The 25,972-nt window shown below is 40.6% G+C and overlaps 1 protein-coding gene across 11 annotated transcripts in view; it reads left to right on the forward strand.

Moving 5' to 3' along the window:
* Positions 1-557: 557 nt before the first annotated feature.
* CSPP1 (centrosome and spindle pole associated protein 1) overlaps positions 558-25,972 on the forward strand; it is a 139,916-nt gene continuing 114,501 nt past the window's right edge. For all 11 annotated transcript variants that reach the window (XR_009180416.2, XM_071207842.1, XM_012520681.4 and 8 more), the window contains exons 1-3: positions 558-736; positions 11,916-12,024; positions 14,270-14,369. Coding sequence is in view for 10 of the 11 variants with exons in the window: in XM_071207842.1 (XP_071063943.1) it covers positions 11,926-12,024; positions 14,270-14,369 (199 nt within the window). In the remaining variant the exon portion in view is untranslated. The remainder of the gene's footprint in view (positions 737-11,915; positions 12,025-14,269; positions 14,370-25,972) is intronic.

Raw genomic sequence — 25,972 nt, forward strand, 5'->3', positions numbered from 1 at the left:
ACTGTAAGGTTTAGTGAATCTCTGTTGTATCCTCCACTCCTAGAATGGTGCCTGACATATGATTAAAACCCCCTGGAATTATCGATTTCACACTCATTGGCCCCTGAGATTTTGACGTTGACTTCCAACCGGAGAAAATTTGCCTTTAAGGTCGTCTTACAAAGTAATTTACAATAAAGTCCTCTTAGTTCCACACTCTTGGGAAGTTAGAGATCTCCCTCCTCCCAAGGGTAGCATATGGCTACTCAGTTTGGGGGGAGGGGCACTGAACAACGTATTGAAAATAATAAAAGCCCAGGGTATAAGGTAAACCAGACTGCTGGAGCGAGGAGCAATACCGAAGACAGATATGTCAACAGTTCTCCTCTCACTCCTTCCCGTCCCCTTTTTCCTTCCAAGCTTTGACCCCAGGCCGGCGGTGCTTGGGGTCCAGCCCCCGGGGCGGACAGTCCCCAGCCTGCTGTAGGCGACCCCGGCGAGCATCCGGGGAGCTGTGCGGCCTCCGGGCGGCAGGGGGCGCTCCTGGCCGCGCGACCTCCCTGCCGCAACAGCTGTGGGGGCGGGGCCGCGCCTGGCCGTTGGCTAAAGGCGGGCGGAGGGCTCGGCCGGAAGGCGGCGCCGGGCCAGTGGCCTGTCGTGGTGCTCCCGCGCCGAGCGACCGCCGCTACCGTTCCCGGCCGCGAAAGGTCCTGGCTGGAGCGCTCTGAGGCTCCCCAGACGGAGCCCGTCCTTTTGAGTAAGCATTTGCCAGCTGGGCCTGGGGAGAGGGCCCGACAGGGTATGGCCCAGGGGGAGAGGCTCCGGGGCGGGGGCTGGGGTTCACGGGGTGGGGAGTGTCCCGCGGCGGCCAGACCCAGGCCGGTGCGTGGGTTCCGTGGGCAGGGTTTTCCTGCTCAACTGGGGTCTCGCGGCTGCGGGGTGTCCCCGGGGGCGGTGCATAGGTTACGTGAGTGGGGGTTCTGTGCGGGCGGGGGTTTGACCACTGCCGGGCTGGTGGCGGTGCACTGGTCACGTGGATGGGGTGTTCTGCGGGCCGGGGTCTCGAGGCTGCCGGGTGGCGGCGATGCACGGGGTTGCCTGGGCCGGGGGTCTCGTGACTGGGGACGGTGTTCCAGTTGGGGAGTCCGTGGCTGCCGGGTTGGGGGCTGTGCACGGGTTACTGGGTCAGGGTTTCTTTGCGGGCGGGGGTCTCGCGGCTTCTGGACTAGGGGTGGCGCATCAGTTGCGGGGTCTCGCACCTGCCAGGCCGGGGGCGGTGCACCGCGTTCTGTGGTCTCGGCTTCCTGGAGGCCGTCACGGGTGTTGTGGTGATTCGGTTGCCTGACAACGCATTGACGCTTCTTAAAGAGGCAACCGCCCCAGCTTCCGAGAAGCCCGGAGTCTTCCCTCCCGCGGCTGCTGGTGGGGCCGCCTCCGCAGCCCTGCGGAGCCTCCGGCAGCGCCTTTCTTCCTGCTCTGTGCTGGTTAATGGTTAATGTTAGTTGAGTGATTGTGAGCCAGACTTTCTTCCTCGTGCTTTGCTTTGCAAGTTTTAATTTATTTAATCTTCACCACAGCCTTGTGAGGTAGGTGCTATTATTATCTTATTCTATCCCTGTAATTGCTTGGCCCCTTGAGCTTGAACCTCTTTTTTCTAATTGCCTCGATTAGGATTCTGAGACTTGAATCCAGTTTTCAGTAAATGTTAGCAATGGGACTCATCTTTTGAGAGAGGCTGGCTCTGAAAATTATAGGTTTGAGAAGGTAACTTGAATGTCTGGAAAGACTAAGTTCTGAAGTAAACCACTTAGTTTCCAAACACCTTGGAAAATGCAAGGGCCTCATAGCAACCAAGAAGAGTTTGCAAAAAGCCACTTATTCTGAGAGAGGTTTTATTTTCTATAAAGACTGGCTTGTTCTGTTGACAAACAAAACGAGAATCCTGGAAAGTTTTGGCAATGAATGTTGGTGATGGTACTACAAAATTGTCAATCTGCCACTGAATTGTATACTAGAAAAGTGATTAAAATGGGACTTTTTATCTTTCATATATGTTACCACCCCAAAGGGAAACCAGTAATATGTTGATTTCTTTTCTCCATATCATTCTCCTGGCTAGGAAGACCCCGATTTTCTGCTTGTTAAATACCTGCTGAAATGCTGCCAGGGATGAAGTTTTGGGTCTGCTGCAGCACCTGTTATCTCTGGGAGGGAGCAGGTGTGCTTTCAGTACAGTTTTTTTTTAAAGATTTACTTACTTATCCCACATCCCCTCTCCCCCCTTGTCTTCTCTCTTTGTCCCTTCGCCATGTGTTCTGTTCTTCTGTCTGCTTCTTTTCTCATTAGGTGGCTCCAGGAACCAATCCTGGGACCTCCTGGAGTGGGAGAGAGGCAGTCATTCTCTTGTGCCACCTCAGCTCCCTGATCTGCTGCGTCTCTTATTGTCTCTCCTCTGTGCCTTTTTGTTGTGTCATCCTGCACGGGACAGCACTCCTGCGCGGGACAGCACTCCTGCGCGGGACAGCACTGTGCGTGTGTTGGCTTGCCACACGGGCCAACTTACCTTCACCAGGAGGCCCTGGGCATTGAAAACTGTACCTCCTATATGGTAGATGGGAACTCAATTGCTTAAGCCACATCCACTTCCCAGTACAGGTTTTATCAAATCAAATTTTAGACAAATGCAAAATAACTATTACAAATTTGAGCAGATTTCAGACATTTTAACATCACTTTGATTTACATTCTGATGAGCTTTCTAGAGTGAAGGAGAAAGGTGTTTGAGCAACTGTTTTGGCACTTTTATATACCCCATAGGCTAATTTTTGCTACTGTCATTAATAGGTGCTTATAGACTTCAAAATGCTTTTATATTCTTATTCACTCCCTCTCTGACCCTCAACTTTTCTGTCTCCCTGCAGCAATTTAGTATTTACTTCATAGCAACTTTTAGGGGTATTTGTGTACCTATGGGAATAAATTGCTCATGTGGATAACATCTACCAGGAGAAAAAGATTGAGAACCTTTCATTAGATGGAAAGGTCTCTAGATGGATGGGAAATGAAAAACATTGTCTTGGTTCACCTCATCCCTCTCTTCTGAGGTTCTTTCTCAGGTTCGCCTGCTCTGGCCCCAGTCCTCAATCAATATGTTATCAGTCCCTGAGAGTCTCTCCTTAGTTCTGATCTCCTTCTACTCTAGAGTCTCCTCTTCCAGGCAGCTTTAATGATCACTTTAAACACTGCTGGGTCATTATTTCCAACTGGGGTTCTATCCTGAGTTCCAGATCTCCTCAAATTGTTTTCTTGGGGAAATGGACTTGGCCCAGTGGTTAGGGCGTCAGTCTACCACATGGGAGGTCCACGGTTCAAACCCTGGGCCTCCTTGACCCGTGTGGAGCTGGCCCATGCGCAGTGCTGATGCGCACAAGGAGTGCCCTGCCACGCAGGGATGTCTCCGCGTAGGGGAGCCCCACACGCATGGCGTGCACCCGGAAGGAGAGCCGCCCAGCGAGAAAGAAAGTGCAGCCTGCCCAGGAATGAAGTGCAGCCTGCCCAGGAATGACGCTGCCCACACTTCCCGAGCTGCTGAGGACAACAGAAGCGGACAAAGAAAACAAGACGCAGCAAATAGACACAGAGAACAGACAACCGGGGGAGAGGGGGAATTAAATAAATAAATCTTAAAAAAAAAAATGGTTTTCTTGATGTCTTCGTTAGATCCTTTATATGGGGCACCTCATTTTCAGTCCGTAAACTCCGGTCTGGCTAAACTATAAACCGCTGTGGTGTGGGCCGTTATTTTGTCTGTATTTGGAGGCAACAATCATGCCTTACAATCTTTCTCTTTTTTTAATCTCCTTACATCTAACACAATGTCCTGCTTAATGAGGGGAGTAATTTTTGGGTTTGCCATGCTTTCATAATGAGGAAGGAAATGGCTCTCCACTCCTTGGAAGAGAGAAATATGAAGGCAATATTTCCCTTCTCTTTGTGATTGCTAAGACTGGGAAAAGGAACTGAGCATATTCATCTCCTTTTGAATCTTTGTTTTTCGACTTGCTTAGGACTTAGCAGAATGGTTATGTTCTGGTATGCTCATTTTATCAATATAATAAGCATAAAGCACCTAAATTCAAGATTTAGAGATGTTAAATTGTTTTATAACAGTATGTCAATTAGTGGTGATTTAAACCCCATTACTTTAGTTTGGAGGTTTTTTAAAAAGGTGAATACTTACGTAATCAAAGACTATGAAAGAATTGATAAAATAGCTATGATTTATTGATTTCCAGGTGTCACATTCTGTGCTATATAATTCGTATGCATGATTTCATTTTATCTTCATAACTCTGTAGGAGGTAGAATTTCCATTTTACAGATGTGGAAACAGGCATAGATTAAGAAACTTTTCTGTGGTCAGTCACATAAAGTCAGTAAGTGATGGGCTTGGGTTTCAAATTCAGGTCTTGATCATCACAGACACTTGATCATCACAGACACTAAAAAGACACATGGTAATAATATTTTAAGAAAGGTGAGTGATTTTACACTAGGGTATCAGGAATATAAAGAATTTCATTTAGGTTTCTGCTGATCTTTCTTGTAACTTAATCCTTAAATTATAAACTTCTTGTAGTTTATATATAGGCTGTACCCATCAACTTAGTCTGTGTGATTTGCTTAGTAATTGTTGAATAATTTTTTGGTTGAAATATATTTTATGTAAATGGTGGACACACTCTGAGGAGTGAGAAAGAGAAAGCACCCATGATAGCTAGAAATTGGCCCATTTATAACCTAGCACTCACTGTTGCTAAGAGCTGCCCTGACGCTCAAAGGCTAGGCTTTGGTATTCTTCTGTTGAATATACGCAATTTCATATCCATCATCAGACAAGGTCATGTTAGAGCGAGACAAAAACAAGGTTTATATTCATACTCATATCCAAACACAGAACTTGAACATTGTCCAAGCCACAAAATAGCAAACATTCCCCTCTCTGGCTAATGTAAGTAATTTTTGCTGCTTTACTAATTACAGGCTTAGTCTCACCTATCTTCCTTCTTTTTGGGTAAAATGTATTGAGAAACCCAATCATAAAATTACCCCTGCTTCCTGACAGTATCAAATCCTGAGAAAAGTCCTGTTTCTTTAAACCCTCCTCCAAATCTCCTAACTCAAGCCCAAATCCTGTAGTAAGTCTTTTCCAGAACCTTACTAAGATTGACCATGGTTCCCATGGTGTTCTCTCTCATTGTGAGAGGTAATAAACTCAACTTATTTAAGTACAGATATGTTTCTAGTGGTTTTTGGTTGGAGAACATTAACAGAAGAAAGCTGTGTCTTTGACTTAAACCTCCCTGCCTAGTCTCTCTTTCCTTCTCTCTTAGCTGTAGGCTTGCATAGGGCTCGTCTCTCTTCCCAGGGCTTTAGCTGTTTGAACTTTCATCTTTCTGTCACTTGGCAGGATCGAAACGACCATGTTCTCGCCTCTTCCATGTGTCTTCTTGATTGTCTGTTTCTCTCAGCCCACCAAGGACACTGGAACTCAACCTTGAGTCTTGCTGTACTGATGTGGTCGAATCAAAGCCCTAAGCTTGATGTAATTAAGTAAATATAAAACTTTTGAATTTAATACAATCAAAGGGTATCATGCCCAGAGGATCTGACAAGTTTACAAACATAATACCTTTTTCAAAATTCATAAATGGTGACCAAACTGCTACAACAATTATCAAATTTATTTGGAAGGGTAAGGTGTCCTAATAGTGAGAAATGTCTTAAAAATGAAAAGCAAAGTGGGAGTACTCTCACTTCTGGACTTTAAAACATATTACCGGGAAGCGGATTTGGCTCAACGGATAGAGTGTCCACCTACCACATGGGAGGTCCCGGGTTCAAATCCAGGGCCTCTGGACATGTGTTGATGAGCTGGCCCATGCGTAGTGCTGATGTGTGCAAGGAATGCCATGCCATGTAAGGGTGTCCCCCGCGTAGGAGAGCCCCATGTGCATGGAATGCGCCCTGCAAGGAGAGCCGCCCAGTGCGGAAAAAAGTGCAGCCTACCCATGAGTGGTGCCGCACACACAGAGTTGACGCAGCAAGATGACGTAACAAAAAGAGACACAGATTTCCGGTGCTGCTGAGAAGAATTTAAGCGGACAACTAAGAACACACAGCAAATGGACACAGAGAGCAGACAACTGGGGGGGGGGACGGATGGGGAAGGAGAGAGAAATTTAAAAAATACTTAAAAAAAAACCCCATATTACCGTATTACCTAGCTACAATGGTTAAAAAAAAAAAAGCATGGTAATGGCATAAAGATAGACACATAGACCAATGGAACTGAGTTGATGGTTCAGAAACATTCCCTCACTATCTTTGGTCAAGTGATTTTTGACGAGGCTCTCAAACCCATCCAGCTGGGGCAGAATGCTCCATTTAACAAATGGTGTTGGGAGAACTGGATATCCATATCCAAAAGAAAGAAAGAGGACCCCTATCTCACACCTTATATAAAAATGAACTCAAAATGGATCAAAGACCTAAATATAAAAGGGAGAATCATAAAGCTTCTAGAAGATGTAGGAAAATATCTTCAAGTCCTGGTGGTAGGTGGATTCTTAAACCTTGCACTGAAAGCATGAGCCACTAAAAAAAAAACATAAATAAATGGGACCTCTTCAAACTTTAACACTTTTGTGATTCTAAGGATTTTGTCAAGAAGGTAAAAAGGCAGCCCACACAATGCGAGAAAATATTTGGAAACCACATATCCGATAAGGATTTGGTTTCTGGTCTATGTAAAAAGATAATACAACTCAACAATAAAAGAGCTAGCCTTCCAGTTAAAAAAAAAATGGGCAAAAGATTTAAATAGCCATTTCTCCAAAGAGGAAATACAGATGGCCCAAAAGTACATGAAAAAAAGTTCCTTATCACTAGCTATTAGGGAAATACAAATCAAAACGACAATGAGATATCATCTTACACTGCATAGAATAGCTGTTATTAAAAAAACAAAACAATGCTGGAGAGGATGTAGAGAAATGGGAACACTTATTCATTGTTAGTGGGATTGTAAAGTGCAGTAGCTTTTGAGGAAGACAGTTTGGCGGTCCTCTTGAAGCTAAATATAGAACTGCCATGTAATCCAGCAATTCCTCTGCTAGGAAGATATCCAGAAAAGCTGAAAACTGACACGAACAGACATCTGCACTCCGATGTTCATAGTGATATTATTCACAATTGTCAAAAGGTGGAAACCCAAGTGTCCATCAGCCAATAAATGGATATGCAAAATGTAATGTATACATATGATAGAATACTATGTTGTGGTAAGAAGACATGACATTGGGACATGTGATAACATAGATGAATCTTGACAACATTATGCTAAGTGAGGTAAGCCAGACCCAAAAGGACAAATAATGTATGGTCTCAATATGAACTAAATGCAAAGAATAAACTCATGGAGTTAGTAACTAGAGTATAGGTTTTTAGGAGATAGGAGGCCTGAGAAGGACTTCTGATACTTAATGAATGTAGAAGTTTAACTAACTTGACTATGAAAGTGTGGAAATGGATGGAGTTGATGGTAACACAATATAGTGTGTAGCAGCTGGTTTATAAATGGGAATGTGGCTGGAAAAGGTAGTTTAGGGATGTAAATGTCAGTTGAAAGAAAGCAAGAGAATAATCTAGGGACCAAATAACACAGTGAACTCAGAGGTGGATGAGAATTGTGGTTGATGGTACACATGCAAGAGTGTCCTTTCGTGAGGTAGAGCAGATATGTGTTGCTATTGCAGGATGGTAGAAATGTGGAGAAGCATGGGAAAAATATAATTGGTATTACCTGTGGACTGTGGTTAACAATACTGTAATATTCATGCATCTATGCCAAAGATGTACTGTGTTGACAATGGGGGAGTATGGAAAAAGTGTGTCAAATCTATGCTATGGATCATGGTTGGTGGTAATAGTCTGATGATATTATCTCATAATCTGTAACAAATGTTCACCACAGTGTGGTGCATTGGTGAAGGGATGTTGTATGGGAAATCTGTACATGTGCATGATTGTGTTGTATGGGAATTCTGTACATGTGCACAATTGTTTTGTAAGCTCAGAACTTCTGTAATAAAAATAGATTTAAAAAATAATAGGGTGGATTGGGGGAAAAATATGGACTATAGTTAGTAAGATTTTGACGATATTCTTTCATAATTTGTAACAAATATTTCACAAGAATGCAAGGTGTTGGTGGGTTAATGTATGGGAACCTATATGATGCAATGCATATATGATGCATGGGGTTGTTTTGTAAGTTTGCAACTTTTACCAAATACTTGTTTATGTTTATGTATGAATGATACACTTCAATAAAATTTTTAAAAGTAAAAAAAAAATTTAATACATTTCTGTTTAAATTCCATTGTAGATTTATAGAAAATATAGAGTTCCCATATACTCTCCTCACACATAGATTTCTCTTACCTTTGTTACAAATGATGAAACATTATTATAATACTGTTAGTTTTGGTCTGTAGTTTACATTAGGGTTCATTGTTTGCATTGTACAGTTCTATGGTTTAAAAATTTTTTATTCTAGTAACATATATACAACTTAAAGTTTCACTTTTTAACCATGTTCAAATATATAGTTCAGTGGTGTTGGTTGTATTCACATTGTTGTGCTATCATCTCCACCATTCATTACCAAAATTATTTCCTTTACCCCACACAGATACTGTACCAAGTAAGCATTAACTCCCCATTCCCTACCCTCATCCTGGCTCCTGGTAGCCTGTATTTCAGTTTCTGGTCCTATTAATTTGCTTATTATTATTCCATGTAAGTGAGATCATACAATATTTGTCCTTTTGTGTCTGACTTAATTCAATCAACATGTCTTCAAGGTTCATTCATCTTATGTATCAGAACTTCTTTTTTATAGCTGACTAATATTCTAATGTATATAAACACTTTTTTTTAATCCATCTGTTGATGGACACTGGTTGCTTCCATCTTTTGGTAATTATGAATGATGTGGAGATGAACTTTGGTATGTAAATTTCTGTTCAAGTCCCTGTTTTCAGTTCTTTAGGGTATATACCTAGAAACGGGGTTGCTGGGTCATATGGTAATTCTTTACTTCACTTTCTGAGGAACCGCCAAACTGTCTTCTATAGCAGGTACACCATTTTACATTCCCACCAATAACGAATGAGTGTTCATTGCTATTTCTCCACATCTTTTCCAACACTTATTTTCTGTTTTTGTCTTTTAACAGTAGCCATTATGATGTTTTTTTGCTTGTTGTTTTGAGGTGCTAGGGGCCAGAGAATGAACCTGGAACCTTGTATGTGGGAAGCCAGTGCTCAACCACTGAGCCACATTGGCCTCCCTGAGTTGTTTTTTTTCATTTGTTTTGCTTGTTGTTTGTTTTTGTTTTTTCAGGAGACACTGGGAACCAAACCTGGGACCTTTCATGTGGGAGGCAGGAGCTCAAATTCTTGAGCCATGTATGCTCCCTATAATGGGTTTTTAAATAATTGACTCTCAAATTGACATCTCTAATGCAGTTCTTTTCCTTGAATTTGAGTTTTGAATTTCTAACCATCTCTTGAAAATTTTCATTAGAATGCCTTAATGCATTCTACAATTGAATGAATCTACAATTCAGCATATCTAAATTAAGCCTTTTCCAAACCAGCCAGTATTATGACCTGTATCCATGTATAGAATACAGACCTGAAAACTTTGGTCTTTCTTAGCTGTTGCTTCTCTCTTGCCATACATCCATAATCACTATGTATTATGGGTTTTTAAAGCACTTATTTTTTAAAAATCTAGGTTCATTGGGGAAAGCTGCTATTTTGATGCTGGAATATTATATGCAGATGCCAAAAAAAGAGGAGCCTTGATCCATATCTCATACGCATATGCAAAAATTAACTTGAAGTGGATTATAGACATAAATGTAAGAGAACTATAAAATTTGTAAAAAGAAAAAAAAATCACCTTGCATTAGCAAAGATTTTTTTGATGTGACACAGAACAAATAAATTGGTTTAAAATTGATAAATTGAACTTCATAAAAATTAAAAACTCTTGCTCTTACAAAGACGTTAGGAAAATTTAAAAATAAACCACAGACTGGCAGAAAATATTTGCAAAGCACATTTGATAAAGTACTTGTATCTAGTGTATGGTAAGAAACCTTCTAAATCAATATAAAGAAAATAACTTGTTTTTTGAAAATGGACAGAAGATTTGAAATGACACTTTGTCAGTGGTTAATATGTGCCATATGTGGATATATGAATGTCAGTTAAGGACATGAAAGATGTTCAACATCATAGTCATTAGAGAAATGCAGATTAAAACCATGAGATACCACTACAGAGATAATATGACTACAAAAAAAAAAAGACTGACAATGCCCGAGGGTTGGTGAGGATATGTAGAAATTGGAACCCTCATACACTGTTGGTAGAAATGTTTAATTGTGCAGCCACTTTGGAAAACAGTTCGGCAGATACTCAAAATGTTAAACACAGAGTTACCAAATTTTATAATATGTAAATTACTCAATAAGAATGGTTGCTTTTGAATTTAAAAACAATTCAAGGATTTATTGAAAAAGATAGGAATTCATGAGTCCCTACTGATAATAAGGTGAAAAATAAATGGAGGAAAAGGAAGGACTCTTGCTTACAATAGAATGGTAAATGCTGACAAGGAAATGTGCTGGGAATGGTAGAGTTGGAAAATTAGCATTTTGCAGTTACCCTAGTAAAGATTGGATCAATCAGTAATGACCAATGGATGCTAAATCTAGGAGGACATTTTGATGAGAAGCAGGATATTTGCATAGTGTAAAAGTCCCGTTTCCCCCCCCCCCCGCCCACAGACCTTTTATTAGTTATAAGGAAAAATAGTGGAGAAATCAGATGACACCTTGACCATGTGATCAGAAATAACATCACTAATGAGAGTAGATGGACATTATGTTCCTCTGTTGGTGCAAAGCATACGTCATGTAGGTAGTATTCTGCAAGAATGCATAATGTGAATTTGATCATGAAGAAACATCAGGTCATCTCCAAAGAAGGAATATTCTAAAAAGCGTGGTAGCTGGGAAGGTGTATTAAAAAATATCCATGTCATCAAAGGTAAAGCGAGGTTGTGTGAAATGGTCCAAACTATAGGAGGCTAAAGAAACATAACAGTGAAACAAAATACTTAACCTAGACTGGATTCTATCCTGGAGAGAGAAAAAGAAATGCTGAAAAGAACATTATTGGACCATTTGACAAAATTGGAATATGGATGGTAGATTCAATTTTAAAAATCAATGTTAATAAAGTTGGTAATTATATTGAAGTTATGTAAAAGAATAACCTATTCATAAGAAATACATATTGAAGCATTTAGGGGTAAAGGGCCATGATATATGTTATTCATCCTCTGAACGAAAAAAAATATAGCACGTGTGTTTGTAGAGAGAGCAAGCGAGCTTGTGTACATGCGCAAATGATAAAGCGTGTAGGGCAAAATGTTAACGAGGTGAATTGGTAGAGTATGATGCACTATTCTTATTCTTGCAATTTCTCTAAGAAACAGCTAAAATTTAAAAAAAGGTAGAGTTTGACTTAAAGGTCAAAGGTTGTGTGTATATGATGGTGGTGGTGGTTTGTGTTTTCTTTTTTACTTTTTGGATATTTATGTTGTAAGTTATTTTGGGAACAGATGGGAGAGGAAGCAGGCAGGCATATTTATGGTCAAGCTTTGCTTTGACATTCTCAATTTGATATATGAGTTTGAATACAAAATGTTTAGTAAGACTTGCATATTAATAATTAATTAGACTAAAAATGCTGCGATACAGCTGTGCTGATTAAAGTTTTTTTTTTTCCTTTTAGTATTTGCAAAATGGGTGATAGTTTGGATGAATTTATTGAAGAGCAAAAGGCTAAACTGGCTAAAGACAGAGCAGAATTGGAAAGTGATCCACCTTACATGGAAATGAAGGTATAGTTAATTTTCTTCCCATGTATTTCATTAAAGTAGTCTGATGCTTAGCTCTGTGTAAAAGTGAAGCATCCTCCCATATGAGAGAAAATCTTGTTTCATACTTTACTTTGACTGTGTTGTCATTCCAACTCTTGAGATTCTGAGTCTATACCAGATTTGTGATTTTGAGTGTACTTTATTTTTGTTTTTTTAATATCTCATAATGTTTCTTCCCTCTTTTGATAGCATTTAAATAATTTATGTACTTCATAAAATGATTAAGAGACTGGTTATAGTACAAAGATCTTGCAGAATAGATATACAAGCAAATGTTCATATTTTATGTGAAAAAGTTCAATTATTTGCTGCATCAGTGTCTTAATTTTTTTTTTAAGATTTATTTTATTTATTTATTTATTTCTCCCCACTCCCTTCATTGTTTGCACTCGCTCTCTGCTCGTCTTCTTTTTAGGAGGCACTGGAAACCAAACCCTGGGCTCAGCGCCCAATCACCTGAGCCACCTTTGCTCCCTTCTTGTTATGTCTCTCATTGTGTTTCCTTGCTGTATCTCTTTGGTACATCATCTCGTTGTGTCAGCTTGCTGTGCCAGCTTGTCACATCAATTTGCTATCTTACTCATCTTTTTTTTAGGAGGCGCTGGAAACCAAACCCTGGACCTCTCGTGTGGTAGGTGGGTGCCCAATTGCTTGAGCCACATCTCCTTCCCTTCAATTTTTTTTGAGTACACAAAAGTGAATTTATTAACATAGTTTTAAAAAATTTCATATTTGCTTCTTAATATAAATTTGTTAAAATGATTGTTTCTGAAAGCAGTGCCTGAAAAAACTTTCTTAAAGCTTTTGTAGTTTTGGTGAAAGAGTAATTCATCCATTTAGCAAATATTATTTAAGTCTGTGGTATGTACTATGCTAGGCTCTGAGACCATAGTAGATGTAGCACCTTCATTCATGGGCTAACAGTGTATGTAACAAAATATAGGATGTAGATTAATCTGTGCAATATGATCCATTATACTTAGAGTAACCATATGTGTTGGTTTGTCCAGTACAATCTCAGTTTACACCTGTTACCTCAGCGTGTTTAGTATTTGTCCTGGATGGTGGTACATTGGTTGAGATAATAAACAATATAGTCACCTTAATTTATAAAGGAATTTTCCTTGCATAGCTAACATTTGTTCAATGCTGACTATGGACTAGGCTTTAAAAGGACAGGACCAGGTATTAAGAGCTTACATTTATTCTTCATAAAAACTAAAAGGTAAGTACTGTTACTGTCATTTTGCGGTTGAGAAAACTGAGGAATGGGTAGTTAGGTAATGAGAGTCAAGTGATAGAGTTTGTAAGCAGTGGAACTTGGCTTTGGTCTCTGGCAGCATAACTCAAGTGCTTGTCCTCTTAACCACTATGCTAGGTTGTCTCCTCCAGTAATAGCTAGCATGTATAAAGAATTGTGTCAAGGACTTTACATGCATCGTTTCATTTAATCATAATATCCTGGTAAAATAGGTAGAATTTTTTTGTTTTACAGATTAAGAAACTGAGGCTTAAAGACGTTAAGTAATTTGTCCATTTCCACACAGTGGTGCATTTAGGATTTGAGCATTTGTTGTCCAGGTTGAACGTATGCTCTTAACCACTTTGCAGTACTAAGAACTGGCTTATGTTTCAGGAGTTATTACATAGTTTCAAATACAGTTTTATTATAATCTCTAATATTTAATCATATATAAATAATAGTAATCTAAAATCGTAACTCTTGTATCACCCACTCAGTGAGTCCTTGCAGTCCCTCCCCCAGCCTTTTTGGGCCACCTTACCCTGCTTTTATTATTTTTTTTGTAGTTCCTATCACGCTCTACATATTATATAATCTAATAATGAGTTATGTTTACTGTGTGTATACCCTATAGTTTATAAGCTCCATAAGGGCAGAGATTCTTGAATGTGTGTTTTCTTCAATCATATTTTCAATATATGTGCCTGTTTGTGACAGTGCCTGACATATAATAATAGAAACTCAGTGAATATTGGTTGATAAATTAATGAGTTAAATATTAGAATATTTATTACAGTATTTATATATCTTTGGTTAATTCCTCAGATCTTACACTTGCATTTCTTCTATGATATTCATGTAATTTCTTCAAGCTATTTAATATAAAATATTAATGAGATGAATGATATATTTTGTTGTCATTCTTCCCTGGTTTTGTAAATATTATGGTTTTTTTTTTTTTAGGGAAAGACATCGGAGAAGCTTTCTGAAAACAGTAAAATATTAATCTCCATGGCTAAGGAAAACATACCACCAAACAATCAACAGACAAAGGGTTCCTTCGGTATGTTGTTAGGTGTGCTAAACTGATATTAAGACCTTCTTAGCAGGCTGTTCTTACAGAGGTTTGACTTGTTACAAAAAAGATCCCTTTGGAATCCCAGTAACTCTTTTCTTTTCTGGAGTCTATATATAACAATATGATATACATATTAAATATAACTGGTACTGAGAAACTTTTACCAGTTTTATATATTTGGTTATGATTTGTGGACGTTCATAGCATTAAATATCTGTAACTAAAACTTAATTGGAAAATTTGCACTGTGTGTGTGTATGTGGGTGTGGATGAGAGAAAGAGGGCTAAACTGTTATTTGTTGAATAAAAATGGTATATTTTCTTTTATTTAAAAATCAGTTAAGGGATACAAAATGTTTACTGAAAGACCATTTCAATTATTGATAACTATATTAGAATTATAAAAAGTTAATACTACAATACTCATTTTTGATTATGGTTTGGTATGAATCTTTTTACTGCATTTTGGCTTGTAGGTATATGTTTCTTAAAATGTACAAATATTTTTAATGTGCAACTTGTTCTGACTGAAACTTTAACAAAAAAGAAGTCAAATATATGTTCATTTGGTGATAGCATGTTCTTATAAGGACTCTTCTTAATCACCACAGGTAAACTAAAAATTGTTAGCTGTTTTACATTTGGATGCCACTTTATACAAGGGGTGCTGGCCAAGGGACTGGATCGTTAGGGCTTTTTGCCTCTCAGAAGAACAGCTCAAAGTGAATTCCCTTCTTTTAGAATCAGATTTAGAGATTACTCTTTTAATTCTAAGTCTCTTACAAAGTAATTGGTTAATACACAACTTTAGAGAATTTAAGTATTATATTTTGGTTAAGTTCCTAAATCTCTCACTAAGCTCCTCATTTTCTCTGTAAAATAAGGAAACTAGATTACCTTCTATCCTAAATATTCATGAATCCAAATTTTGATTATTCTAAGAGAGAATTTTTGAAAAGTCTACTAGTAGTCTTTCAAGCCATAAGGTCAGACAGAATCACTTTGAAACCCTTTTTTTTTAAAGATTTATTTATTTTATTTCCCCGCCCCCCCCAGTTGTCTGTTCTCTGTGTCTATTTGCTGCATGTTCTTCTTTGTCCACTTCTGTTGTTGTCAGTGGCATGGGAATCTGTGTTTCTTTTTGTTGCGTCATCTTGCTGTCTCACCTCTCCGTGTGTGGCATCATTCCTGGGCAGGCTGCACTTTTCTTTCGTGCTGGGCGGCTCTCCTTACGGGGTGCACTCCTTGTGCATGGGGCTCCCCTACGCGGGGACACCCCTGCGTGGCAGGGCACTCCTTGTGCGCATCAGCACTGCGCATGGGCCAGCTCCACATGGGTCAAGGAGGCCCAGGGTTTGAACCACGGACCTTCCATGTGGTAGGTGGATGCCGTAACCACTGGGCCAAGTCCGCTTCCCTGAAATCCTGGAGTTACAACTCATTTTGTATTGTGGTTATCATGCCTTTCTAACCTGGCAAAAGTTACTTAGCTTCTTTGTTTCCTTAAGAAATGGTGCCTCCCCCCCCCCATAAAGGTTGTTTTGTTTTGTTTTGTTTTTTTCTTCACCAGGGCTGGAAATTGGACCCAGGACTTCGTATGTGGGAAGCCAGTGCTTAACCACTGAGCCACATTGGCTCCCCTGAGTTGGTTTTTTCATATGTTTGCTTATTGTTTGTTTTGTTTAGTTTTGTTTTTAGGAGGCACTGGAACCGAACCTGGGACCTCCCATGTGGGAAGCAGGCACTCGCTGCTTGAGCCACATCTGCTCCCCTATAAAGTTTTTATTTTGAAATAATTTCGAACTTACTTGAACAGCTACAAAAATAACACAAATCCCATACAGAGAACTCTAAAATATCCCCTACCTAGATAACCAGATCCACCAATTTTAACATTTTACTACATTTGCTTTATCATTCTATCCATCTGCCCATCTATCTTTTTATCTTTCTAGTGAATGTTAGTGTAGGTGGTATACATCTTGCTCCTTGAACACTTAATACTTTCATGTATATTTCCTAAGAACAAGGATATTCACTTATATAACCACCTTAAGTGCAGTTACCAAGGTCAAGAAATTAAACATTGATAAAATGTTTATAGTCTATATTTCAAATTTTTCTTAAGTCCCAATGATGTCTGTATTAGTCAGCCAAAGGAGTGCTGATGGAAAATATCAGGAATTGGTTGGTTTTTATAAAGGGTATTTATTTGGGGTAGAAGCTTACAGTTGCCAGTCCATAAAGTGTAAGTTACTTCCCTCATCAAAGTCTGTTGCCTTGTGTTGGAGCAAGATAGCTGATGGGAAGTGGATATAGCTCAACTAATAGAGCATCTGCCTACCATATAGGAGGTTCAGAGTTCGAACCCAGGGCCTCCTGGCCCATGTGGTGAGCTGGCCTATGCACAGTGCTGCTGCGCACAAGGAGTGCCATGCCATGCAGGGGTGTCCCCCATGTAGGGGCGCCCCGCAAGGAGAGCCGCCCCGTGCGAAAAGAAAAAGTGCAGCCCACCCAGGAGTGGCACCACACACACAGGGAAGTGACACACCAAGGTGACGCAACAGACAGATTCCCGGTGTCACCGAGGATGCAAGCAGATACAGAAGAACACGCAGTGAATGGACACGAGAGTGGACAATGGGGGAGGGGGTAGAAATAAATAAAAAGAAATCTTTAAAAAAAAAATAGCTGCTTATGTCTGGCAGGGTTCAGGCTTCCTGGTTTCCTCTCTTCCTGGGGCTTATTTCTCTTTGGGTTCAGCTCCTCTGCTTTCTCCACAAGGTCAGCTGTAGACTATGAGGTTCTGTAGGCTTTCCCTCTCTCCATAAGGCCTGCTGTAGATTATCAGGTGACTGACTCTGTCTCTCTCCCCAGGACATAATTCTCTGGGCTCAGCTGCTCTGTTCTCCTGTGTGCTTACTTCCAGCTTAGAACTTGAACTCTGTCCTTTGCCATGTCTTTTATCTGTGAGTCTCCATCCACCGAGGGGTGAGGACTGAACACCCTACTGACCTGGCCCAATCAAAGCCCTAATCATAATTTAATCACATCCAGGTACAGACCAGTTTACAAACATAACCCAATGCCTAATTTTGGAATTCATGAACCATATCAAACTGCTACGCTCCACATTTTCAATTCCAAAAAGATACTATAATATTAAAAAAAACCTTAAATCAGTAGCAGTGCTAAGTACAGAGTCACGCTGTAGTTTAAAGAATACAGTTTGTCTTGGGCAAAACCTCATCTGTTATAGACCTCAGAAGCTTAACAATTTATTGGCTTCCAATTCACAAATGGACAAAGGATAAACATTTTCATTACAATAAGGAGAAATTGGGAGGGAAACATGAGTTATGGGTCCTTGACAGTTCAGTAGGCCTGCACGGCATCCTCTATTCGATTTCAAAGACTGAGAGTCATTCTTAGGATGATTTTTTTCCCTCTGGGGCTGCGTGAGGATCCACCCCTTCCTCAGGCTTGCCCAATGGCAGTTTTCTTTGTTCTACCCTCATCAAGCACCTGGGTGTCAACCAAGCCTAGACCTCACCCTCTGAGAGTATTATGGTGATTGCCACACCTTACCCAATCTTTGGGGTAGATACTTAACCCCCCTAATACAGTGAGGTGAAGGCAACATCTTTCCTAACCTTTGGCATACAGGCTCAACCCTCTTAGAGCAACGAGTTGACCACCTGGCCTTCCCTAATCCACGAGGAACAGGTACACCCCTCCCAGACCTATGGGGTGCTGACCTTAACTGCCCTAATCCTTGAGGAGTGTGCTCCATCTTCCCTGGAGCAGCAAAACTCTCCCCAAACATTGGGTGGGAACATCCCCCCTCTTCAACTACTGGTGCAGACTCACCCTCTCTGTACACATGTGTGGGGTTCTTCTCTTGGCCCAAGATGATGTCTTAATTCCAGATCTCGGTTGCCATGGTTTTCCTCTTAAAGTGGTTTCCCCTTCAGTCTCTTCTTTCAGTGTCCCTTTTAGTCCAAACTGACGTGGTTTTGTTCATACAGCTTTCTCAGAAAAGCTTGTTGGTTTAGCATGCAAGAAACAGGTTCAAGCCATCAGATAAGACTTTCCACAAGTCTTCCTGAGATAACTACATCTTCAATCCTGATTTACAAATTCCAATTTTAGTTAAGTTCTCAAATGGGGCACTGTTGACTGGGAGCTTGATTTCCAGAGACTTGGTAGTTCTGCACTCAGTTTCTGGTTTCTTAGTGCCTAACAGGTCAGTTCTCAGCTTATCTCTCTTGTCTAGCATTTTACTGTAAACTGTAAGGAGAAGCCAAGCTTTTTTCTCTGAGTTTACTTTGGAAAGTTCTTCAACAAAATGCCCAGGCTTGCCATTTTTCAAATTTTGCCTTCCATGAAACATCAGGAGGTAATCTTGCTAAGTTCCTTGTAACTTTAAAACATGGATTGCCTTTCCTCCAGTTTCCAATAATAGTTTCATCATTTATTTCTAAGGCATCATACAATGTCTCTTTAGTGTCTTTATTACTATCAACAATCTCTTCAAAGCACTGAAGGTCTTTTCTACTAAGCATCTCACAATTCCTCCAAAAAATACCCCTTACCCATTTATAAAACCATTCCGGTATTTTGGGTATTGGAAAAGCCCTTTCTCTCTATTGGTCAGCCAAAATGGTGCTGATGGAAGATACCAGGAATCAGTTGGTTTTTATAAAGGGTATTTATTTGGGGGAGTAGTTTACACTTACCAGGCCATAAAGTGTTAAGTTACTTCCCTCACCAAAGTTTATTGCCTCGTTTTGGAGCAAGATGGCTGCTAACATCTGGCAGGGTTCAGGCTTCCTGCATTCCTCTCTTCCCGGAGCTTATTTCTCTCTGGGCTCAGCTCCTTTGCTCTCTCCACAAGGTCAGTTGTAGACTACGAGGCTCTGTAGGTTTTGCCTCTCTCCATAAGGCCAGCTGTAGATTATCACGTGTCTGGCTCTGTCTCTCTCCCCAGGGCTTGATTCTTTCTGGGCTCAGCTGCTCTGCTCCTCTGTGTGCTTGCTTCCAGCTCAAAACTCTAACTCTGTCCTTTGCCGTGTCTTTTATCTGTGAGTCCCCACCCACCAAGGGGCGGGAATTCAACACCCTACTGACGTGGCCCAATGAAAACCCTAATCGTAATTTAATCATGCCTAGGTACAGACTAGTTTACAAACATAACTCAGTATCTATTTTTGGAATTTGTGAACCATATCAAACTGCTGCAATGTCCTTTTTGAGCCTTTTCTCCAACCATTATTTGAGCCTGTGCAGATCACATGTTGCAGTGGTGATGTCTCTCTTTAGTTGCTCCTTTTTTTTTTTTTTAAATTGTGGAAACATATTAACATACAGCATAAACTTTCCCATCTCAACCACTCCTGAATACCATCCAGTGGGATTAATTGCATTCACAATGTAGTGGTACCCTCACCACCATCCATTACTAGAATTTTCCGTTCACTACAAACAGAAACCCTACACCTATTATGCATTAACTCCCCATTCCCCCTGTTCCCCTATCCCTGGTAACCTGTTCTTAACTTTCTGTCTCTATGAGTTTGCATATTCTCTAATATTTTCTTGGTGGTTACCATGGGACTTAAATTTAGTATCCTAAATCTATAACAGTCTCATTTGGTTTGATACTTAACTTCAACTTAACTTCAATAGCATAGACAAACTATATTCCTATATCCCTCTGTCCCCCAACTTATATGTAGTTCTTGTTAGAGATTATTTATGCATTATGAGTACAGAATCATTACTCTTATCATTCTGTTTTATGCATTTGCCTTTTGGTCTTGTGGGAAGTAAAAGGTGGAGTTACAAACCAATAAATACAGTAGTCCTGGCATTTATATTTACCTATCTCATTATCTTTACTGGAGATTTTTCTTCATGTGGCTCTGATCTATTGTCTAGTGTCTTTTCTTTTCAACCTCCAGAACTTCCTTTATGGTTTCTTAAGAGTCATTCTAGTGATGATAAACTCCATCAGCTTTTAATATCTGGGCATGTCTTACTCTCTTCCTAATTTAATAGTTTCGCTGGATATAGAATTCTTCGTTGGTAGTTTTTTCCATTCAGCATTTTAAATATGTCATCTACTTCCCTCTTGATGTCATGGTTTCCAGTGAGAAATTGGGTACTTAATGTTATTGAGGCTCCCTTGTTTGTGACACATTGCTTCTCACTTGTGACTTTCAGAATTCTTTTTTTTATCTTTGGCATTCAACAGTTTGATTGTGGTGTTGTTCTGTTTTAGTGTGTACTGTTTGGAGTTTATCAGGTGTATTAGTCTGCCAAAGCACTGCCGATACAAAGCACCAAAAATATGTTGGTTTTTATAAAAGGTATTTATTTAAGATAAAAGCTTACAGTTGCAAGGCCATAAAAAGTACAACTCAAGTTTGCTTTATCACAGAAGTCAGGTGCCACATGTTGAAATAAGATGGTCACCGGTCTCTGGCTGGTCTCTGCCTTCCCCTCTGGGCTTCCTCTTCCTCTTGATGCTCCTTTGCTCTTTTTCTTCCCGATTTTAGCTGCCATAAAGCTTCTTATATCAGTCTTAGCTGTTCTCAAATCTCTCCTGTAAGATGTCAGACAAAATGACTCTTGCTGGGGCTTCAACTCTTTGAGCCCTCTTCTATCACATGGCATGATAAAAAATGACAACTCTCTTCCTGGTGTCTATCTGAGTGAGTGTCTCTTTATATCAGACCCAGTGCGGGGGTGAAGACTCAACCTAAATCAAAAGCCCTAATCTTAACAGGTAATGTAATCAAAGGCACCTCAGCTGAAGTAAATGCAATCAGAGCGTATCACACCCAGAGGAATACATTAATTTTTGAACAGAATCTATCTCATTTTGGGAATTCATAAATAATCTCAAGCTGCCACATTAAGTGGCTTGGATATTCATGTCATTTGTTAAATATGGGATGTTTTCAGCTGGTATTTCTTCATATATTCTTTATGCTCCCTTTTCTCCTTTTGAGATTCCTAAATGCATGTATTGGTAAGCTTGCTAGTGTCCCATAGATCTCTTTTAATTGTGTTTACTTCATTCTGTTTTCTTTCTGATCTCAATTGTCTTCAAGTTCCCTATTCTTCTGCAGGCTCCAATCTGCTGTTGATCTCCCTCTAGGGAATTTTAAATTTCTGATTGTATTAGGGTTCTCTAGGGAAACAGAATCAACAAGGGATATCTGTAAATAGTAAGAGATTTATCAGAGTCTCTCATGCATTCATGGGGATGTACAAGTCCAGATTCCGCAGGCAGGCTGCAACCAGGAGCTTCAATGAAAGTCTAGTGAAGATTCTTGATGAATTCTGGGAGATGTTGCTGACCAAAGTCTAGCTGGGAAATTCTCTCTCAATGCTGGAATCACTTCCCCTTTTAAGGGATTCAGCTGATTGGGTTAAGTGTCACTCACTGCTTATGGCAGTCTCCCTGATTGATGTAATTATAACCAGCTATCTATGATTTACCACTGCAGTAGAGTCAATGGTGACTAAAGTCCATAAATGCCCTTGTTTTGCAGTTAGCCCAGTGCTTGCTTGGTGAAACAACTGGGCACAATTACCTGACCAAGTTGACACAATAGCCTAACCATCGCACTGATACTGTGGTTTTCCTGATTTCCTTTAGTTGTTTGTTCATGTTTTCCTTTAGGTCTTTGACCATTTTTCAAGTCTTTGTCTGGTATATATCCAGATCTCATCCTTCTCAGTGATTGTTTCCAATACTTTAATCTTCTCCTTTGCATGGGCCATAGCCTCTTGTTTCTTTATGTTTTGTAGTTTTTTGTTACAATCTTTGATATGTTAATGTGTTATCTCTGGAATTTAGCCACTGAGGCACCTATTTCTTAAACATGTGTTTAGAGAATAGTCTAGACAAAATCACAGAGTTCCTGCCTAGTCTTTTTGTGTGTGGGTCTTATCCTGCTCATGCTCTCATTGCACTAGGAATTCAATCTTCTACATAGTGAAAAAAGGAAAGAGGCAAAAAAGATGAAGATATCCAAGAGAATAGTTACTACCTGACCATAGAATTCAGGCTTTGTAAGGAAGGAAATGACATGAGAGGGTGGATGGTCAATGAAAAGGGAGTAGATTGAGTGGATGATAGGTCTTGGTAGCACCAATTATTTGGAACCAAATATTGTTGCAATTAAGGTACAATAGGGAATTAACTAGAAAAATAGGAAGTGAGTAAGTGGATTTGGCTCAATGGGTAGAGCGTCCACTACCACATAGGAGGTACAGGGTTCAAACCCAGGGTCTCCTGACCTATGTGGTGAGCTGGCCCATGTGCAGTGCTGATGTCCGCAAGGAGTGTCGTGCCACGCAGCAGTGTCCCTGTGTAGGGGAGCCCCATGCGCAAGGAGCGTACCCATATGGAGTGCTGCCCTGCACACAAAAAAGTGCAGCCTGTTCATGAGTAGCACCGCACACACAGAGAGCTGACACAGCAAGATGATGTAACAAAAAGAGACACAGATTCCTGGTGCTGCTGAGAAGAATACAAGCAGACACAGAAGAACATACAGCAAATGGACACAGAGAGCAGACAACTGGTGGGGGGGAGGGGAGAGAAATAAATAAAAAAATCTTTAAAAAAAAGAAAGAAAAAAATTAGGAAGTGGTTGTCAAAAAGTGAGATGCCTGCAATTGTAATGTAGTTACAGATAACGTGGTCTCAGATTTGATTACCAGAGTGAGTGGCTAAAGAAGGAGAGAGACAGTATCATTAGATGGGGAGATATCCAGGAACTGAGAGGAATAAAATCTTTATGTAATTAGGGGGAGTGGCCCTGGAATTTGTGAATAACTGCAATAAGAATGTAGTGGTCATAAGATTGTGATGGTGTGAATTTCAAAGCTATTGGGTTATGGGAGTCAAAACTGCTGAGAAAGAGGATTTTTTTAATACTAAAAATATAGAATAAAGACTATTTTGAAGATTTGAATAATATGATGAAGTTGTACTGAGAAAAGAAAATCTAAGTGACAGACAATGCAGGCTTGCATAGAATGTCAGTGGAATTGGAGAAAAGTGCACCCATTTGAAGGTTAGGCATTGGAATCAACTGAACTTGTATAATTACTTGGTATGGACGGTGAGGGAAAGAAAGGAGTCAGGATGTCTGGACTGATAGCTCGCTTAGATAGGAAGCATCAGAAAACCTGAGAGAAATATGTTACTTTTGTGTGTTGATTTTGAACCCAAAATATCCAAGTAAGTACAGTTATTCAGGATTTCTTTGAGTTCAAAAAAGAGGCTGGGATCAGGATAGAAAGTTAGAAGTCATGAACACACTGACAATAAATAAAGCCAGTGAAGGTCATTCAGGAAGTGAAGGAAGAATAAGTAGAAGGAAGGACTAAGATCAGATGGGGGAAGTGGACTTGGCCCAGTGGTTAGGGTGTCCGTCTACCACATGGGAGGTCTGCGGTTCAAACCCCGGGCCTCCTTGACCCGTGTGGAGCTGGCCCACGTGCATTGCTGACGTGTGCAAGGAGTGCCCTGCCACGCAGGGGTGTCCCCGCACAGGGGAGCCCCACGTGCAAGGAGTGCACCCTGTAAGGAGAGCCTCCCAGTGTGAAAGAAAGTGCAGCCTGCCCAGAAATGGCGCCACCCACACGGAGAGCTGACACAGCAAGATGATGCAACAAAAAGAAACACAGATTCCCGTGCTGCTGAGAACAACAGAAGCAGACGAAGAAGCAGACAAAGAAGACGCAGCAAATAGACACAGAGAACAGACAACTGGGGTGGGTGGGCGGGCAGGGAGGGGGAGAAGGTGGAAGTTATTGTCTTTATGCTAGACTCAAACTATTGTATCAGTTTAATGATCAAAGAAAAATTCTTAAATTTTTAATGTAGTTTCAAAAAGGAAGAACCCAAGTTTAAAATATTTATTAAAATAAGGGAAATTAATATTTACTGTGTACCAATTATGGGCCAGTGAACTTTTCATAGGTAGTCAATTATTACCCACTACAACTTTAAATATACATGCCATCACCCTGATCAGGATGGTGGAAAAAGATTTTGCAGGCCTCCATCTCCCCACAGAAGATTTGAACAATGAGCAAGAAATGATGGAAACATCTTTCTCAAAGCTCCAGAAAACAGTTAAAAGATTGCAGAGCAAACATTGAACCAAGAAAAATACAACTTGAAAACAGTAGGCACCCTCCCCTCTGTTTGGGAACATTAGGCCTCCCAGGATGGGGGTACAACACCTTCCCACTCATTGTATGGGTCTCTACCCACTTGTATAACACACTGTGACAAGATGAATACTCTCACACTCTCTAGAAGCCTGCTCCAGGTGCACCCTCTGCCAGATGCCCCCTGTCAAATACCTCAAACCAGTAACCCTTCCCTGTTACATTTTCTAAAGAGTTTTCTAAACATTATATTTTGAACCACGTACCTGACAATTTGCCATGTTCACCTACTCCCCACGAAAACTCCCCCCAACAACACAACACATGATAACTGAAGGAGAGCTGAGTTCCCATCCTAGGGAGCTCTGTCACATTCCCCAATGGAACAACAGCGAATCTGCTAAGTGCACGGGCAAAGATCAGTGAAGAAGGATGGCCTAGTGATGGGCCCTGGGTACTAATGACTATGCTTATGAGCCTGTATGCCTGAAATTTCAACTGGGCATAGAGCTGTAGGGTGCTTAAGAGTTATCCCCTGAGATCCTCCATGTTGATCACATGTGGCCATTCTTTTTTTTTTTTTTTTTTTAAATTATTTATTTTTAAAAATTACATTAAAAAAATATGAGGTCCCATTTAACCCCACCGCCCCCACCCCCCACTCCCCCCACAGCAACACTTGCTCCCATTATCGTGACATATCCATTGCACCTGGTAAGAACATCTCTGAGCATCACTGCACCCCATAGTCAATGATCCACATCATAGCCCACAGTCTCCCACGTTCCATCCAGTGGGCCCTGGGGGGATCTACAATGTCCCGTAGTTGTCCGTGAAACACCACCCAGGACAACTTGACGTCCCGTAACCGGCTCCACCTCTCATCTCTTCCTCCCATTCCCCAAACCCAGCAGCCACCATGGCTACCTTCCCACACCCATTCCACATTTTCTCTGTGGACATTGGATTGGTTGTGTCCATTGCACATCTATGTCAAGTGGGGGCTTAGATTCCACATGGATACTGGATTCACTCCTCCTGCTTTCAGTTGTAGACACTCTAGACTCCATGGTGTGGTGGTTGACCTTCTTCAACTTCATGTTAGCTGAGTGGGGTAAGTCCAATAAATCAAAGTGTAGGAGCTGAAGTCTGTTGAGGCTCTGGGCCTGGGTGTCATATTATCAGTCCAGAGATTCAAATCCCCTAAATATATCTTAAACCCCAGCACCTATTACAATTCCTATAAAGTAGCATGGAAGTCTTGTGAAAAGAGATCCCCTCTGAGTCCAATTCCATCACGCAGAAACACAGGCTCTGAAGAAGGGCCATCTGCCATGACAGTGAACCCCATCTGCATGACCATAGAACCCGTGGGTCTCTTTATCCCT

Source organism: Dasypus novemcinctus, chromosome 14, assembly GCF_030445035.2.
Source record: "Dasypus novemcinctus isolate mDasNov1 chromosome 14, mDasNov1.1.hap2, whole genome shotgun sequence".
Taxonomy (NCBI): Eukaryota; Metazoa; Chordata; class Mammalia; order Cingulata; family Dasypodidae; genus Dasypus; species Dasypus novemcinctus.